This window comes from Tachypleus tridentatus, chromosome 9 (genome assembly GCF_004210375.1).
Source record: "Tachypleus tridentatus isolate NWPU-2018 chromosome 9, ASM421037v1, whole genome shotgun sequence".
In the NCBI taxonomy this organism is placed as follows: Eukaryota; Metazoa; Arthropoda; class Merostomata; order Xiphosura; family Limulidae; genus Tachypleus; species Tachypleus tridentatus.
The window spans coordinates 85,863,491-85,883,853 of NC_134833.1; the positions used below are offsets into that span (position 1 = coordinate 85,863,491).

General features: G+C 33.6%; 1 protein-coding gene across 1 annotated transcript in view; it reads left to right on the forward strand.

Moving 5' to 3' along the window:
* Positions 1-638: 638 nt before the first annotated feature.
* The window catches only part of LOC143227173 (neuropeptide receptor 15-like), a 51,201-nt gene continuing 31,476 nt past the window's right edge, over positions 639-20,363 (forward strand). Inside the window, exon 1 of the mRNA XM_076458674.1 lies at positions 639-1,138. Within this exon, the coding sequence (XP_076314789.1) occupies positions 750-1,138 (389 nt within the window). The 5' untranslated portion in view covers positions 639-749. The remainder of the gene's footprint in view (positions 1,139-20,363) is intronic.

Here is a 20,363-nt window from a genome sequence, read left to right on the forward strand (position 1 = left end):
AAGTGTTTAAGCCTAAGAGATACAAAAGCAAAATTCTTAAGGTGAAAATAAGTAAAATAAAAATTGGCGTAATAAGCATTAAAGAGAAAATTAAAAATACCTCAGGACTTACGCTGCAATATATGAATAAACATGAAAAAAATGTTGTTCATTTGAAACAATAATAAAGAAGCATTTCATTGAAGTTATTTAAACAAATTCTGCAGTTTATAAAACAATAGCATCTTACCTTTGTAAGTAAAAACTACTTTTACGTGTAGTTGAGAAACAATTATTTGTTAACATAAATGAGTTTCTTTCGTAAACATGTCTTATCTCTTTGTCACATCTTCATTCTTATTAGTAATATAATTATTATATTTTATGACAATGAGTTAATTATTAAGATTATCCATTTATCTACTTTAGTTTCTACGATGTTAGAAAGCGGAGTCTTTGGTATGTCGCCTCTGTTGTTTAGGGATCAGGTGTGGGAGGAATCATTACTTTTGGCTATCATTTATTAGTTGTTATAGTGTGTCAACAGAGGGCGTAACCACAATGATAATATGAGAGTTTGAGGAGGCGTGTCCAGCTGGTTTTATGTAATAGCAGAGACACATGTTGAATCAGATACTTCTTGGCATAAGAACATTTCAGGGTCACTCTTCCAAGGCTCAAAACGATATTCTTAATCCATCATATAATAGAACCTAGCCAACATATACATATATTTCTGAAACGAAGTAGGATTTTGTTTAGTTTTTGAGATGATGTCCACTTTAGACAACATAACAATTTCATTAGATAATTTTACAGATATTGGAGATATTCGTTTGCCACCAGCCTCAAAAGTCACTATAATCTCTCTCTCAGCACTTTTCTTTGTAATCGGATCAGTAGGTTTTGTAGGAAATGCCCTGGTCATTTTCGTTGTTCTCAGCGACAAACGGATGCGCAGCTCTGTAACCAACATCTTTATCATGAATCTGGCAGTCAGCGACTTCATCATCATGATAGTCTGTATTCCAGATATTGTCCAGTTCATGGAAAACGTTGGATGGAGATTAGGTCTGAATTCCTGTCGAGTCCTTCGTTTTACAGAAGTGTTTGCTCTATATGCCTCAGTGATGACTCTTGTTGGGGTTTGTGTTGAACGGTGAGTAGAATGTTTATGTAAGTTAATTTCTGTAGTGCACATTAGTGTATAACAAATATTTTAATATTAGTGATAAGCGATCACTGTATTTCAGTGGAAAGTTCCTGAAAAGACAGTAGAGCCAAACGTTGTGCGTCCAATTAATGAAGGAAAATAAATCTTGATGTTACAAGGATGTTTTCTACTAATATTAGAATGTTCATGTACTTATTGAACATTATTATTGAGAATGTATCACTGAGTAGCAGAAGAAAAATATGTGTGTGTGTGTTTAAGCACACCTAGTACTCCAAGTACGAGGCAATTTCATTTATTTGTTGTCCATTGAACTATTCACAAATTTTAATCACAAGAATATTTTGCCTGTTTGTTACTTAGCGGAATTTTACGTTAAATATTATGTAGAATTATATTAAAGCTTGCTTAGCTAACCCATAGTAGACTGTTTAGATTTATTTAACAATGCTAGATATTTTGTGTTTCCTTATAAACGTTCAACGATTGTATTCCTTACAAGTAAAAGCGTTGGTTTTCATATACATTTCACAGCAGAAACCTAAGTTCCATATCTCTGTAAACAATAACGTATTATGTTGATTTCTTTCTCATCGTAAAGTTGTAAATTTTAACAGACATTTAGGAGATTACAAAATGGTAATTAGATCAGGAAAGAAAATAAACCGGTTAGGAATGCAAAAAGTTCTTTTATAAAGATAGATGGAAGGGAAAACGTAATTAACGTAGCCTAGTAATATCTTTTCTGCTTTGACTTGACTGCTTAGACACTTTATTATGTAAAGAGAAGATAAACATAGTTTAGGTTGACTCACATTAACCATATGTTGTAAATTAACACGAACGCTGTGTCATCTCAAAACAATACAGTTTGTAGTTCCCAACACGGACTTGTGTAAATTATGACACGATTGATATGGCAATATAAACACATAAGTAAGGAAAAGTGACCTATGGATTTTTCATTTCAAAACTGTGTTTAAAATAAACACATGTTGTCTTGTAAAGCTACATTATTATTATATTTATGTAAAACTCAACACAAAGGTTGTGCATCAGCTAACATATTTATTATCTGTTTTGTTAGATTATACTCGTTAGTCTTAAAATTTTGTTTTGATCAATCAAACCACAGGCTTGTGTTCCACTCTCTACAAGTTTTGCTGTTTGTAGTGCACGAATATACTTTTATTTTATCATTTTAAGTCTTCTTGTTACCCAAGCCAAAATATTTTTCTCCAAACACTAACGTTATTATTATTCACCACACGCTAGTGACCAATAAATATCCCACCTAATAGTATGTTTCAAAATCTCATACAAAAGAAGCGTGATCAACTTATAGTATTGTTCCTCACTGAGATATGTCTACAATTGCAAGAAAAAGAAGAATAAAAAAAGACTTGTTTGTTTTGAATCTCGCGCACAGCTACACCAGAGCTGTATGCGCTAGCCGCCCCCACTTTAGCAGTAAAAGACAATACCGGCATGAAAAGAACAACAACAACGCACAACAACGAATATATATATTCAAACACAATACTTTCTTCTGTTCATGACACTATCATTGAAATATTTCTATCAATGAATCGACGATAGAAGTCTATTTTTTGTAAAATTTTCTTAGAAAAAGAAACAGTTTTATTCTCAACAAAGCTTTTCTCAGATTTATCATTCAACACACACGAAAACATATGAAATTTTAGGAATTGCAAAAAAACAACGAAACACATCACTGCCAACAAGAAAAACCAACAACAAATAATTTGCCTGTAATGTGTTTTTGAAAAAGAGCATTTGATATATATATTATTTTCTACAGTTAACCGTTCAGGAGATGTAAAATGTGATAGATATTTGATTATTATATACATGGATGTTAAAAAAGCAACCTGTTCCACATGTGATACTTTGTTCAGCAACCTGTTCCACATGTGATACTTTGTTCAGCAACCTGTTCCACATGTGATACTTTGTTCAGCAACCTGTTCCACATGTGATACTTTGTTCAGCAACCTGTTCCACAGGTGATACTTTGCTTAGCAATCTGTTTCACAGGTGATACTTTGCTTAGCAATCTGTTTCACAGGTGATACTTTGTTCAGCAACCTGTTCCACAGGTGATACTTTGTTTAGCAACCTGTTCCACAGGTGATACTTTGCTTAGCAATCTGTTTCACAGGTGATACTTTGCTTAGCAATCTGTTTCACAGGTGATACTTTGTTCAGCAACCTGTTCCACAGGTGATACTTTGTTTAGCAACCTGTTCCACAGGTGATACTTTGTTTAGCAACCTGTTCCACAGGTGATACTTTGTTCAGCAACCTGTTCCACAGGTGATACTTTGTTCAGCAACCTGTTCCACAGGTGATACTTTGTTTAGCAACCTGTTCCACAGGTGATACTTTGTTCAGCAACCTGTTCTACATGTGATACTTTGTTTAGCAACCTGTTCCACAGGTGATACTTTGTTTAGCAACCTGTTCCACAGGTGATACTTTGTTTAGCAACCTGTTCCACAGGTGATACTTTGTTTAGCAACCTGTTCCACAAGTGATACTTTGTTTAGCAACCTGTTCCACAAGTGATACTTTGCTTAGCAATCTGTTTCACAGGTGATACTTTGTTTAGCAACCTGTTCCACAGGTGATACTTTGTTTAGCAACCTGTTCCACAAGTGATACTTTGTTTCAGAAAGATAAACTTGCAAGCAATTCATTTCCTGCACTTTCTAGTTTAAAGACACAGTTATTTTAAAAAAAGAGAACGAACACAGGTTCAATAAGCTATTGATGTTTTCCTATAGTTTTTCATGTGAAAGTGGTTTTGTGTACCGTTTACAGTAAACATTACTTAGAAAATACTTTAAATTTACTCGGTTTTTACAAAAGAAATTAAACAATGCTATAGACTTTCATTATCGAAAGTTATTTTCTTGTAGAGTCATGAAATATGTACACATACACTTATTTATTTGTTGGAAATATTTTTTTTACATAATCTTTATTCGTTACGCTTCCATAAAAATGTTATCAACTATTACGTACAATAATTAAGTTTCTTAAAACAAAAATTTATAACGAAGGAAACAGCTAATAAGCTAACGGTTTAGGTGACGTAGTAACAACTAGTTATTAGTCAAAACACACCACATTCAGTAATTAAAACACTATTTTTTTAAAGAATTTACTGCACAGGTGTACAAATATTATGCCTCTCCATATTTAGTTTAAGTGACGTAACAACTAGTTATTAGTCAACATACAATAATTAAAAAACTATTTTTTAAATAATTTACTTCGCAGGTGGACAACTACTATACCACTCCTCTTAGTTTAAGTGACGTAAAAACAAGTTATTAGCCAACACACTTCTAGAGGATTTTGACCTCCGACACTTTTGTCAATTACTTTCTAAAGTCCATCAGTTTAACCAATTTTTTTTTTTGACGCTGATTCGATGTTTACTACGTTCTTCGCTTCAGGGAACGTGTAGGTTGTCATAGAATACAGAGAACAGCAGGTTGCAGAGAAGCACATTGAGTTAGTTAGTGTTCTTTGTCAACCTTTTTGTGATATGTAACATTTACATTATATTTATTTATACAATATTTTAATTAAATGTTGATCAAGATTTTTCATTTATAAACAAGCTACTGTTTCTGTGAAGAAGTAAATAGCACATTGTTCTTGTTAATGTATAGTAACTGTTATTAAATGTGAGTACTTTGGGTTGACAGAAATGTTTAGTGTTATGATAGATTGCAAGTATCAAGCTGTTCTCCCCAGTTTTATGACAACATGTTTTCTTTCTTTAACTGATAACGAGGGTCCTGTGAACTTCAATAGCTGTTTTTAAGAAGCTAGTTTACACAAACCTTCGTTTATTATATACGGTATTTCGTTCGCGAAATCAAAAAGGAATTTATATAAAACAAATTTTTTGTAGCTGCTGTGCATTTAAGGAACTTGAAGCACGTGACCTTCCGTGGTTTTTCAAATTGTCTTCAATCGATAAAATTTTCTAGATACTTCGCTCTTATCATCTTTATATTGAATCAAGCACCTAATCATCGATATGTATCTACAATGGCAGTATTAATAAAAAAAAGTTATATACGTTTTATGGTTATTACGGATATTTTATTTAGAATTAAACCACTTTATTTTATATGAATTTTATTCAATTTTATTAACACTGGACGAATATGACAAAAGTCTACTTATGTAATGTTATCAGTTAACCATATGTATTATTGGTTTCTAAAAATAATGGCGCACAATTAAAATAAGTTCTCAATATTTCGTTGGAATAAATTTAATTCTGTGAATAATTAAAGAAGTCAAGAGACATTCGACGAACCTAACAAAAGTATCTGTATTTCATCCTTTTGGAGCTAACATTTATAAAGGAGCCTGCTAACGCTATATTACAGGGCATAGAACTATTGCACACCTGCTCTACTGGTCTGTTGATTGCAAAGCACTAACATGATCATCAAACTTTGTTAATACCGGTTCGTTTTGATGTTCAAATCAAGACTCATTAAAAGCTTAGCAAACTATATCATAATATAGACTTTGACCAATCAAGCTTAGGATATCTGGAAGTAATCTTCTTCCTCAGCCACTGGTGACAATTAACCAGGTGGAACTACGTTCGAAGAAAATAAAAACCACCTACGGTTCCTTATGATAATGGTTGCGATAGCTAGGATTGGTAACCACCAGTCAGAATAAAATCCAAGAACTTCTTTACTCATAGTCCTAGCAGATTTACTTGTTCCTACTCCAACTGTGGGAACAAATTTTAGACAAATCTATATGGAGTTATTACGTAAATAACCACAGCTGCGATCGCTTAAATCTCGGATACTACTAATCCTGTCAATGAGGTACGTGTGCTTAAAGGCCTTGCAAGTATACATACTATGAAAGCGAGCCATGTTTTTTAGGTAACAAACTGGAATAATAATAAAATTTCCAATGCTGGAAACATATCATAGATTGAAATTCAGAAAAGGTGATCTATTATTTGAAGACAAATATTGTAATGAACATGATTTTCATTGTAAAACAGAAAATGTGAAATAATATGATTAAAAATTCAATTATGTAAGCAATAAAAAATTTTTATTGCCACGAGTAATCCATAATTCAGTTAAGTTTTATACTAAAATGATGTCTGATCCGTCATAAATTCTAACTTCAATCTAAGTATCAGAACCAAAGTTTTAGCGTTTTAATCTCTCAAAGTTATCGTGGAGCCGCTGGGAGACCTTAATTCGAATAAGATATATGTTCTACACATGTGTATTTGTGTTGTCTTTTGACATTGTATTTCGCAAAAATATCATGTTATCAATAATTACGAATGAAAAACAAATATTTAGAAATATAAAATACTCTATCATTGCAGATAATTTGCATTATATGTAAACGATATAGGGCTTCAGCTAACGTTAAATTACATAATGTGATATAAGAAGACAGATGTGCTTTGATGCTTTTTAATCCTAAATTTTTAAAGCTATTTAGATGTTTTACATTATCACAACGCCTCACTGGTACTGCGGATTTATATTGATTAAAACAGGGTTTTGATATCTACGGTTGGCAAAGCGCATTAGCCCACTGTGTGGATTTATGCTTAACAAAAAGCAAATAAGGAAGAGTTTTGTGATCTAGTTTTTGCACTAAGAGACAATTATGAGGTAAAACGTAACTGTAGTTTGATATCTTCTTCAAGAACAATCCATTGATATCCGAGTTATACTAAATGAAAATGTATAACTGTTTGTTATGTTTTAGCGAAGACCTGTACAATGGACTAAGTACATTTTGTTCATCGCACCGAATAGAATCCCGGATCTTGACGTGAAAAGTCCTTAAACTTACTACCGATCCACCGGGGTAAAAAAAAATGTACAAAATTATTTGTTGAAATTATTAAATAAAATAATTAAACCAACATAGAAATTCAAATCTTCATTTTTGTACAGACTTTATTCAGTACAAAGCTACATTGCGGGTATCGAGACCCAGTTTTAAGCGTTAAACATTGTAAACCTAACCACTTTATCACTAAAGGGAATTTGTTTTGAATTTCGCGTAAAGCTACTCGAAAGCTATTTGCACTAGCTATCAATAAATTAGCAATTATAAACTGCCACCTCTTGTGGTATCGTTTTACCAACGGATAGTGGGTTTGACGGTCGCATAATAATGCCCCTACGGCCGACAGTTTGAACATGTTTGGTGACAGGAATTTGAACCCTTAAACCGTAGATTGCGAGTCGATTTTTCTAAGCTTTCTTTTTGTTCCTGGAAGCGAAATAAAGAAAAGGAAAGTTCACTGAATTATAAAGTCATATGTAATTGAAAATAGACGGATACCGAAGCATAATTCCTCTGATTAACAGAGGACTCTGTTGCCAGCTGGGACAGTTGTACGTATATAGACATACAACATTAAAATTTGGATTCGGTTTCACGTGGTGATCACAGTAGAAGTTCAGTATTGCTTTTTTTTTCTTCTAAAACAAAAGAAAACCGAAGTTCCTGTCAATGGCGGAATTAAGATTATTTGGGGTCGCGAGCTGATAATGTTTGTGGGCCCTACATCTCATGTAATTTTACATAGAATAAAATTATCAATAGGCTCCAATTAAAAACATAGGCTTTGAGGCTGAGCTCCCTCTAGCCCCTACCTAAATACGCCACTGGTTTCAGTGTACCAATCAAGTCACTCCACTATCGTGAATTGCTTTTATAGTTATTTCAAAAGGGGTCCAAACCTGAACACAATGAACACAAGGTTACATTTGGCAAGGGTTCTCGAAAATGTTGGCTACGGTTGGTTTTAATAGCTTGTAAGTCGGGAGTATAAACACAGTTTCACACATAAAACTTCAATGAGTTCGTATGAGGGGAATACAGAAACACAGAATCTGGTTCCGGATTCGAGTTCAGTAACTTAAAAACATACTTCTATATTGCGTCATCTTTGGGTGCTTTTACGGGTATGTTTTAGCTCCTTTAGTGTTTCTATAAATTTTGTGAACAAGTGAAAATTAAGACTGGTTAAAAACCAACAGGTGTCGTTGCCTGGAGAGCAAGAAAGTGACAGTGGTTTTTGGGTTATGAATGTCAGTTTATAAAGATAAAAAGAAATAAAAAATTTCTGTCCCAATAGAGCAATGTAACAACTGAGGTTTAGCGAGAACACATTTCCAGCAAGCAGATATTGGCTTCTTGCTAAGATGCTCCACAAAAAAAAGAAAAATTTTGAACATCTTTGTCTTTCACCGACCAGGAATGAATAACTAATAGCAAATTCATATTTTTTAGAACTTAAATACCTTCTGAAGGTTTGTTTTATTTAAAGTGTTAATACTACATAGACATTTGTATGATCTAAGAAATATAGTGTTTAAAAACAAACCAATTACTAACAGAATACATATTTTTTGAGAAAAGCATAATAACTTGATACATAACCGACTGTTTGTAAATAAATATTAAAAATAGGTTCGGCACAATTTTGAAATTAAGCTTATATTTTTAATTGAATAATTTTTAATTTTTCCTCAAAGCTAAATCTGTATATCCAAAACATATTTCACACACTTTTGTTTTCGGTTTTTCTAGAAATGTCGCCAAATGAAATTATATCTTAAACGTTGTTATGCACAAATAAAACAAAGTTTCTCTGAAAAAATGTTGTTTGTTATTAAGCACAAAGCTATACAAATGGCTGTCTATGCCCTGTATATCACAAACATCGAAATACCGTTTCTAGCCAAATAAGTCCGTAGACATGCCGCTGTGCTACTGGGATACTTGTACAATTGACACAAATTCTTACTTTCTCTTTAAGAAGATCGTTTCAGCCGAAATCGTTCGATATTTTATTGTTAAAATGTGCAGTAAAATATGTGTTTTTAGAAGTTATGGATTTTTTTTTAAGCAGAAGTTAATTTTAGCCGGTACGAAATAAACACAGTGCCGACAAATAATTTATTCAAGTGTTATTAAGTACAGGCATATTTTTGTTTATTCCGAATTATAAATATTTAATAAAGTGCATGCATGTGTTTCTTTATGGCAAAGCCGCTCTGGGCTATCTCTCGAGCCCACCGCGGGAAATTGAACTCCTGATTTTAGCGTTGTAAATCCGGAGACATTCTGCTTTACTACCGAAGGGCTGATTCAATAAAGTATTATTGTACAATTTTTTTATTATTAAACGGTAAGATTATAAACAGCTATAAAATTGCAAGGAGGAGGAAAATTGGTGAGCGTATTTTGGTGTTTGCACTAAATACCAATTACATAAGATATTTCAAAATTTAACTCTTGTGTATAACAGAAATGATGATATCAAGTTATAAGGATAATGTTTATTTGTTGAATTTCGCGCAAAGCTGCATGAGGACTATCTGCCTAGCCGTCCCTAATTTAGCAGTATAAGACTAGAGAGAAGGTCGCTAGACATCACCACCCACCGCCAACACTTGGGCTACTCTTTTACCAATGAATAGTGGGATTGACCGTCACATTGTAACGCCCCACGGTTAAAAGGGCGAGCGTATTTGGTGTAACGGGGATTCGAACCCGCGACCCTCGGATTACGAGTAGACTACCTTAATCACCTGGCCATGCCGGGCCTAAGGATAATGAAAAAAACCTGTTAGAACACACTTCAGCTGTATTAAGTGTTACTGATTGTATAAAAACTTTATTTGTTGTTGCTGTTCCACGAAACGTTTTGAACGTTGAGTGAAAACAAAAGTTTAAACGCAGTTTATGTTATCATTTTAAAGGGAAAATGAAGCCTCTACCTATTATCAAAAACAGAAGGTTATGTTAAATCGATACATATATATACATATATATATAGTTTTGCTCTACCTATTATCAAAAACAGAAGGCTATGTTAAATCGATACATATATATACATATATATATAGTTTTGCTCTACCCATTATCAAAAACAGAAGGTTTTGTTAAATCGATACAAAAATTATACATATATATATAGTTTTGCTCTACCTATTATCAAAAACAGAAGGTTATGTTAAATCGATACATATATATATAGTTGTGCTCTACCTATTATCAAAAACAGAAGGTTATGATAAATCGATACATATATATATAGTTTTGCTCTACCTATTATCAAAAAATGAAGGTTGTGTTAAATATATATATATATAGTTTAGACTCTTTATGGAAAAAAATTATATATATTAATTTATGTCGATTCCTCCCGGTTTTATTTTTTTTTAAATATATTTAAGTAAAGAAAATAAAGATGTGACACATATGTAGCCTCAAAGTGATGATAAGCTGTCTTGCCATTGCAGATGCATATAGTTCAGGAATTACAATAGTTATAACTTGAAGCCAGTTAAGCTGGAGTGATACTTTGAATAATAGCTCCAGTGATCATGTGGCATGAAAAAATGTATTTAAAATATTGATATCCTAAAGCTGTGTGGTACCAATAAAACTCCAAACAACCAGTTGACACTAGTACATTAAAATACTGTTTATTGTGATCCTTACTTAGCTGATAATAAATATTCAGGAGTCTTCAAGCAGGTCTGTAGCTGTTTAATAAACGGCAGAGGCCCGGCATGGACAAGCGTGTTAAGGCGTGCGACTCGTAATCTGAGGGTCGCGGGTTTGCATCCCCGTCGCGCCAAACATGCTCGCCCTCCCAGCCGTGGGGGGGGGGTTATAATTTGACGGTCAATCCCAATATTCGTTGATAAAAGAGTAGCCCAAGAGTTGGCGGTGGGTGGTGATGACTAGCTGCATTCCCTCTAGACTTACACTGCTAAATTAGGGACGGCTAGTACAGATAGCCCTCGAGTAGCTTTGTGCGAAATTGAAAAACAACAAACAAACAATAAACGGCAGAGCGCGAGCAAAAGAACAGTTTTGTTTTGGAAAGATCTGTTTTAATATCGACACAGAATTGATATGGTTGGTGTCGACGGACGACTATCTCACCTCATATTTGAGGTCTAAAATTCATTCAACGAGTAAGAAGAAACTATTAGATTGTCCAGAAATAAATGTCGTTTTTGAACTGCGAAGTTTGGAAAAGTATAAAGAAGTGTTGTAAAATATACTTTAATCAAAGTAAGCACCATTTATTTCAGCACACTTTTGCCAACGTGTAACGATGCTGTTTGTGCCCCTTCTGTAGAAATCAAAGTTTCTATGGTTAACGAACTCCCTGAAAGATTATTCTACAGCTGCCTGATTTTAAAGCGTTTATTGTTCAAAAAGTTGTCAAAGTGCTTTAAAAGGAATATGGTGGATGAGGCAGAACCTCGATTCCCAATTCGTTCAGTTTTTAAAGCGTCATCCTTGACAGGTCTCATAACGCCGATTTTGTTGGTCTTCAGTCAACTCATGCAGAACCCACTTATCCAACTTTTCTTCTTTTCAATCGCACTCAGGTGGTTGGCAATGCTTGATTTGCTTGTGCCTAGTTTTTCTGCAAACTCAAGTACTGTTGTGCGAGCGTCCGTCTCAACTGCTTCCCTTAATGTGTTTTCATCTAAGAATGGCTTCCTTCCACGACCTTCATGGTTTTCAAGACTTTCATTCCCATGTCGAAGCCTTTGGAAGGAACGTTGAATTGTACTTTCAGTAACAGATCCATGGTCGAATTACTGGTTGATTTTCCGTGCTGTTTTGGTAGATTTTCGTCCAAGTTTGAAGCAATAGAGGAAAATCAGATGAAAGTCCTTCTTGTCTATGCTGCCTTGGGGGCTGCGACACTTATTCTTAGTAGATTTGAAACAGTAAACAGTTAAGACACCTTGTAAGCGACAAATGTTGGATTAAACCAACCAATGAACGATAAGTTACTCAATATTCAACTTCTAAATGTCATCGTGAGAATTCTGACACTTATTTCTAGACAACCTAATACCTTTATATCACATTTATATTGCTATTTTATTCATTCTTGCTCTTTATATGAGTCTGATGTTATAACTGACATCGAAATGTGATATAATCATGAATGAGCTTGTTGGCCAGTAACAGCGTTGATATTAATAGTTAATGAATGTGATCATAGAAAACATCCTTAAAATAAAACGAGAAAGGCAGTTTTCCTGTATTATAAGTTAGCCATGTAGAGAAAACACTTTTACAGGTTATTTCTTAATGAAAAGTATCACAGATTAAATAGCTTTTCTGTATTTTTGCCCTTGAATTTATTCTGGTAGCTTTAAAAAGTAATGCAAGTTAGTTTAGCATTAAGGTTGTTGCGTATTGACAAAAGTAACGTAAAAATATCTTCGTCTGGAGGCAGTGCTGTTTAAATCTGACTTCTATTACGTGTGAACAACATAATTGACGTTTACGGGATCACCAGGCTTACTTTTTTTAAATATTGATTTTTGTAGTTCGCAGCGCACACTTATGGTAGTAACATTTCTCATTGGTGTATGTAACTGAGGAATACGTGTTAGTCTGATATTTTTAGTCAGATTATTTCTTGAACAGAAGAAACATTTATAGAAGGAGAGCCCATTGTCGTGTCTTGTTTGCGTTGTTTGTTTCTTGACACGTGAGTGTCATGTCAAGGTGTTGGAGTGACAGCTAATGAATAGTTAATAACGCGGTACCACGAATAATGCATTGTTCGGTGAACTCTTTGGTGTACCAAGTAGTCAAATATTTATAAAATGCGTAGTCTAGTTGGACATCGAACAATAGATATGAGACAGAAACTGCGCAAAATCTAGTTACAAATCTTTACTTAAAACTTAACTGACAGGAAATAATCGATTTCTTAGTTACAAGAAACCAAGTTTTATTACTATATCTTGAACAATTCAGTTTGTTTTTTTTCACTTCTTGATGTATATTTTTTCAGCTGTTAGTTATAATAATCGGTGGACTCAGCAGAGAGCCCGAAATCGCTTTGTTATAAGAAGAACATAAACACAAAACATACGTTTATAATAATACGTCTAGAAAATATATTCTTTGAGAAATCTTATGGAATCGAAAACTAGGAATGTAAATGCAATGTAATCTAAAGATTACTAGTAGAATAAAAATATAAATATAAACTAAAAGGAAAAAAATCGCTTAGTTGTATATAGTTGAAAATCGTAATAATAAGAAAGAAATTTACTTGGAGAAAAATACGATTACACTTATGAAAGAAAGAGATAATACATTCGTCACGAAAGGTAAAATGTTTATAGTGTACACAGAAACTTAGGCATTGTATATTACTTACCATTTTTGAAGGTTTAGTTTGATGAAGATTGAGGAGAAAAACTTAAGAAATTTTAATTAAAATACCAACACTCATTAAAAGTTACTACGGTTACTTTCAAAATTTCAAACAATTGAAAATTTGAAAAAAACATAAATGGAAGGCACTAACAGTTGATTAAGCTGACGTTATTTTTTCGTCATATTTTCTAACTACAGTGATGTATGGTTAGTGATTACCCTCGATGCCAGAGGACGGTTATAAATGATTAAGTTGGAAAGATAAAAATAAGAAAAAAGAAGGTGTTACTCAGTAACGGATAAAAATAAAAGACATGGGAAAACGTTTAAAAAGATGGATAAAAATACTTTACGTAGTCATTTAACAAAATTTAGAATTTTATTGGATAGCCAACATGGTTTTCTAAGGGAAAATCTTGGCTTAAAAATCTTTTGACATTCTTTGAAAATGTTACTGATCATATACATGAGAGTAAGGATCTATCTTCAGTGTATCTGGATTTTAAGAAAGCATCTAACAAGGTTGTGTATAAAATTCTTGTTAAAAATTATTTCTTTAAAAGTGGGGGATAAGTTAGCTAAAGCAATGAAAGAGTGGCTGCATGGTAGAAACCAAATGGCTGTTATAAATGGAGTTTAGTCAAACTGGATTAACGTTGCAAGTAAGGTACCTGAGGGTTAAGACTTAGGAGCTTTGATATACATAAAAATGACATAGATTAAGAAATATTCAATCAATAACTGTTGATATTATGAAAGTCTTGTTTGTCGCACGCTGTGAGAAAAATGTTGCTGATTTACAAAATGAATTAGATCATTTAGTGAATCGAGCGAATAAATGGAGGATGGTTTTTGATTGCAATAAATGCAAAATATACATTTGGATTATCATAATATGAATTATATTTATAATTTTGATTGGAATACCCTTAACAATCTTAAAGGATCATAGTGTAATAGTTGAACAGTTTCTTAAGCTATCCAAGTAGTATGTTATTGCTAGTAGTATGGTAAATAGGATTTTAGATTGTACCTACAGAAATACTGAATACAAAGCTAATGTGGTTATACTTTCCTTTCACAGGTCACTGATTAGGCCACATTTGGATGTGTTCAGTCTTGAGCTCCTATACTTAGGAAATACATTAAACTGTTGGAAATGCTTCAGAGAAGGGTTACTAGATTGCTGTCTGGAGGGGTTGTCATACGAAGAGAGGATGAAATCTCTCAAATTATTTCCCCTTGTAAAAATAAAAAAGATAATGGGGATTTGATTGAGGTGTTTAAGATTTTAAATGGAACTGATAGTGTTGATGCATCATCTTTCTTTAATACTTATTGATGAAAATGGTATCAATTTTGGCAGGGTAGAAGTTTTATTTTTCTAACAGAGTGGTTGGCGTTTGGTTTATTTAGAATTAAGCACAAAGCTACACAATAGGCTATCTGTGCTCTGCTCACCATCGGTATCGAAATCCGGTGTTTAGTGGTGTGAGCTCGCAGACATACCGCTGTGGCACTGGGGGTTGGCTTTTGGAATGGGTTGTCTTCGAATGTTGTGAACAAAGTAAATGTAAACGAGTTTAAAAGAAAGCTTGGTCACCATATGAACGAAAATGGGTGGCTTTGAGGCTTTTTAAAGTAGTTGCAGTTTAGTTCAAAGGATTCGACAGCTTAGATGGACCAATAGGTCCCTTTCTGTCCCTGAACATTATGATATATTATACTTATCTACCCTTTTTTACTTCAAACTTCACTAACAATTTTACTTTAGGATTATTTCCCTAATTGGATTCTACATCGACACCTTTAAAGTCCAGATTGAAGTGGTCAACAAGTCAGAATTTTACCTTGAATTATTAAATTTAACTTATAAGTTGAACTTTTAATCCTTTACATTAATCTGATTTATCTCTTTGCTACACCCACCCTTACACTTTTTGTACACTATTCTAGGTCGAATGTTTCTCTCTACTTTCCATCATACATCAATCTATTTTACGCCTCTCTCTCTCGCACATTGATCTGCTCCACGCCTTTTCCCCACTTTTTCTTCATCGCATCTGCTTCACATGTATTTTCTGCTGGCCTTCACATTCCAATAAAATTAAAAAAAGACACATACATCAATTCTTTTCCTAACAATTTTAAAATCCTTCCATCAGTTAGGCTGCTTTATGTTAAAACACTGCTTTAATGGTGACAGTGACAAAGGTTTTTAGAAGCGAAGATGATAATCCGTTTACGAACGCCATCCAGTGGTACAATGGTATGTTTGCAGACTCACAAAGCTATAAACCGTGTTTTGATACCCGTTGTGGACAAATCACAGTTATCTTTGTGCTTAACTTCAAAGAAACTCAAACAAACTGTTCCTGCACACATAATTTGGTCCGGCATGGCCAGGTGGTTAAGGCACTCAACTCGTATTCTGAGGGTGGCTGGTTCCAATCCCCGCCACACTAAACATGCTCGCCCTTTCAGCCCTGGGAACATTATAATATGACAGTCAATCCCACTATTTGTTGGTAAAAGAGTAACCCAAGAGCTGGTGTTGGGTGGTGATGACTAACTGCTTTCCCTTTAGTCTTACATTGCTAAATTAGGGACGGCTATTCAGATAACCCTAGTGTAGTTTTGCGTGAAATGAAAAAATCAGGCCAAGTCAAATCACACATAATTTTAAACACGTTTTAATGTGATTTCAGTAACTTTTTGTGAGAAGTTTTGCAATTAGTCTAAAAAATCAGTTTAATATCTATAGTAGGTCTGATTAATCAACGAGTATCTCTGTTTAGTGTTTCAACAATTTCCTTCAGTTAATTTTTGATACAATAGCAATGTAGTGCAGGTAACAACAATGAATTATTTCCTGCAGTTAATGAAGCCTTTTTTTAACTGATTCAATAGGTGTTTTATCAGTCTTATTAAAGACTGATCTTGCACTTTGCTGTGGATAAAAGTTAAGTTTATTACAACTTCAGTATGAAAACTGTGTCGTTATTTTTGGAGTGGATAGTTGCTGCTATTACAAACATCTTTTTTAGTGATTTCTACTTCTCTACAAGTGAACTAATGCTATAACTTTCATCAGTTCTGCACTGATCTAGGAAACATTTATACCTCTTCTATAATGGAACAGATCAATATTACAATTTTACAGTTCCTTACTTTGAAGACTGGTTTCATACCACAGGTTACACTATACGACAACACTAGTCACAAATTTGAAACTTAACATGTAAGCAGCAATAGCTTTTGTTTCATTATGCGACTTTTCCCTTTTATTACTGAGAGAAAGATGTCTTGTATAATGACAACCAGGACATTATAGACCTCTTAACTGTTATAAAAAGCACGAATAGTATTCGTGAAATGGTACTTTACACTGCGTTGTCTTAAACGGTTTCACTATTGTTTAAGAAATATATTTTAACAATAATTACAAAGTATAATTTGAAAAAGAAAAGTAGGTCCATATGTTTTGAATCGCATCAAATAACGAAATTGTCCATGTTGTAACAACTGGCTGCATCATTGAAAACGAGGCTTGGATACTGTTTGTTACAAAAAGAACTCGTTGATTTAAAAGTCTAATTCGTGTTTTCTAACATTTTTCTTATATTGGGTATATTACAACACTTTTGGCCTCCATAGGTCTTCCAGGACCAACATGATTTACTGAGAAAAACATCAGTTCTATGTACTTACTCTAGAGGAAATAATCATTGATATTGTTTTAATAATTTACTGTCGTAAGTGTCCCAGGACATCCAGAAACTGAATGATATTTGACATCTATTTGGCATATATTATGTCTGTAGTAAAGCTGAGCACAATCAATCGTATAATACTTACAGTTTCTGGTGGTAATTAACAAACGAGTTTAAATCTTGCTACAATACAATCAGATCATTTTGGATAACGTTTAATGCATAGCAATTATGTTGTTTTTTTAATTTTGCATAGTAATTTTTTTGGGGCCATTCCTTTATTACAGGGTTAAACATAGCCAGATATTCAACAACTTTTACAACGTTTCTAATTCCAAGTTGAAAAAAGCTTTTCATAACCTGCAAGATTAGCAATATTTTGTGTTGTTTGAACTTTTACCAAGACGTTAACTGTTTTAAGTACAGATTATCAATGATTTGACCATTGTTTCATCGGATGTACTTTGTTGAATCAAGTTTTGGTTTATTTCCAGTTGATATTCTAATTCTTACACCCCATGAAATGCGTTCGTATATTTTGTTGATGTTTTAAGACATCCTGATATTACTGACAAATTATTCATGTTCTCTTTCCGTTTTAAAATATATGTGTTTTCTTATAGCAAAGCCACACGAGGCTGTCTACTGATTAAACTGAGGGAAATCGAACCTCTGATTTTAGCGTTGTAAATTCACAGACTTACCGATGTACTACCTGGAACCTTGAAAATGGTAAAGGCAAACTCTGCTAGAAATATTGTAACAAGAAAGAATGTTTGTTTTGAGTTTCGCGTAAAGCTACATGAGGGCTATCTGCGCTGGCTGTTCCTAATGTAGCAGTGAAAGACTAGAGGACTAGGCATTACCACCCACTGACAAATATTGGGCGAGTCTTTTAAAAATGAATAGTGGGATTGATCGTAACAGCATAACACTTTCACGGCTGAAAGGGCGAACATATTTGGTGAGACGGTGCTTCGAACCTGCAATCTTCAATTACGAGTCGAGCGCAATAACCACCTGACCATGCCGAGTTTTGCTCTTAGCAGGGCAGCATACCTAATTTACATTTTACCAGTTGTAAATATTATGTCAAAATGTATTTTTAAAAAGTAGTATATCGCCAAAAGCTTAAACACACTCACAAACATAAAACAAAATTGTAGTTTCAAACAGAAACTTAATGATCAAAGGTAATTGTGAAGTATGTGATATTTTTTGTCATCGGTTTTCAGAGTTTTACATCAATAACTGAAACTAATTCAGCAAAAAAGAATAAAGTTCAATTTAAAAGCGTAAAGGGCATTTTCTTTTCTCGATGTTTCTAAAGAAAATGCGTAATATTTCATTTATCTGTTATCACTTATGATCAAATGTTAGACTTTAAATAAACCCTCCTTTGATACGTTAAAAGAAAGGAGATAAGTTTATGTTTAAGAAAGTTACGGTTTAAACAGTTCAAAAAACTTGCACTATCATATGGTCGACAGGGCACAAATTGTATTTTATTGAAGAGGATTAGACGTAAATCTCATCTAAGCTGCCTTCAATCCTTTCACGAGAACCTGCCAGTTTTCTTCTAATACAGCCCCCTATTATAGCCTTCTAGTGGGGATTACACCAGCTGCGCCTTCTGTGACGAGGAAACAAATACTAAAATCTTATAAGGTGTTTCTTTTTTTAATTTCGCGCAAAGCTACACAAGGAGTATCTGCGCTAGCCGTTCCTAATTTAGCAGTATAAGACTAGATGGAAGGCAGCTAGTCATCACCACTCACCGCCAACTCTTGGGATACTCTTTTACCAACGAATAGTGGGATTGACCGTCAAATTATAACACCTCCACGGCTGAAATAGCGAGCATGTTTGATGTGACGGAGATTCGCACCAGCGACCCTCGGATTATGAGTCGAGCGCCTTAACCTACTTGGTCATGCCGGGCTTTGAAGATGTTATAGACATAATAAGCATTTCAATTTTTATAAGTATTATTACACGGAAATAATGTTTTGTTTCTAATTAAAAGATAAGACAAATGTCAAATTATTTGAAATTAATCTTCGTATTTTTCTTTCATGGTGTATTTCCACATACTAACATTTAGGAATGTCTATTTTAAGCTTAAGGTCCCTCGCTGTGGCAGCGGTAAGTCTTTGGATTTACAACGCTAAAATTAAGGGTTCGATTACCCTCGGTGGACACATAGCAAATCGCCCGATGTGGCTTTGCTGTAAGAAAAACGCTCTAAACTTAAAACAGGTTTAACGAGTGCGAGGGTGTTTGTTTTTTTAATGATAATTTTCGAATGCTCTTCTATTTACACTAATAGAGATACAATAGCATAAACAAGTATATAAGTACGTGTAACCGATGTGTATTTAAAATCTGAAACTAGTAGGATAGATTGAAAACAAAAATTAAAACGTGCTTTGCCTATCCACTATACAGTTCAAGTATGACTAACATTTATTTCAATAAAGTATAGACGATTAAAATATTCTTATGTGTAAAATAGTTAGCGGTCAAAGCTATTCTTGTTCTGAATACATTTTAAATTAAAATTTTATCATGTGATATTAGACAAACAAATTTTACTATAAGTTAATTTTACACTTGTGAAATTTATTTTTCATTTGCTTGTGTAGAAGTGTATTTCTTTGAAAAGTGGGTGTGTTTTTCTTATAACAAAACCACACCGGGCTATCTGCTCAGCCCACCGAGGGGAATCGAACCCCTGATTTTAGCGTTGTAAATCCGGAGACATACCGCTGTACTAGCGGTGAGCTTCTTTGAAAAAAATCAATACCTTTGCCATGGGCATGTTATTTTGCTGTATTTATATTTTAATTACACCCTTAACCACATTTAAAATGCCCTACGTCGAGTTATTATTTGTTTCTTTGTTAAATTGAATGAAAGGTGACATATAAGTTATCTGTATTAGCCGTCTGTAATTATATATTCTTTTTACATCAAAAACAGCGCGTATGTTTAACATTGAGTCGAGCTCTTTTTCTAACTATTTAACAATTTTACATGACCGTAATTTAGATAAAAAACAAACAATGCATTATTTGTTGGTTTAGCGCAAGGCTATACAACGAACCATCTGTATCATGTCGATCGCGCGGATTTAACCTCCAAATCCAAGTCATTTTATCACTTTATTAAGCATGTTGCTTTAAACACAGAATAGGCAAAAAGAAACAACTGTTTCT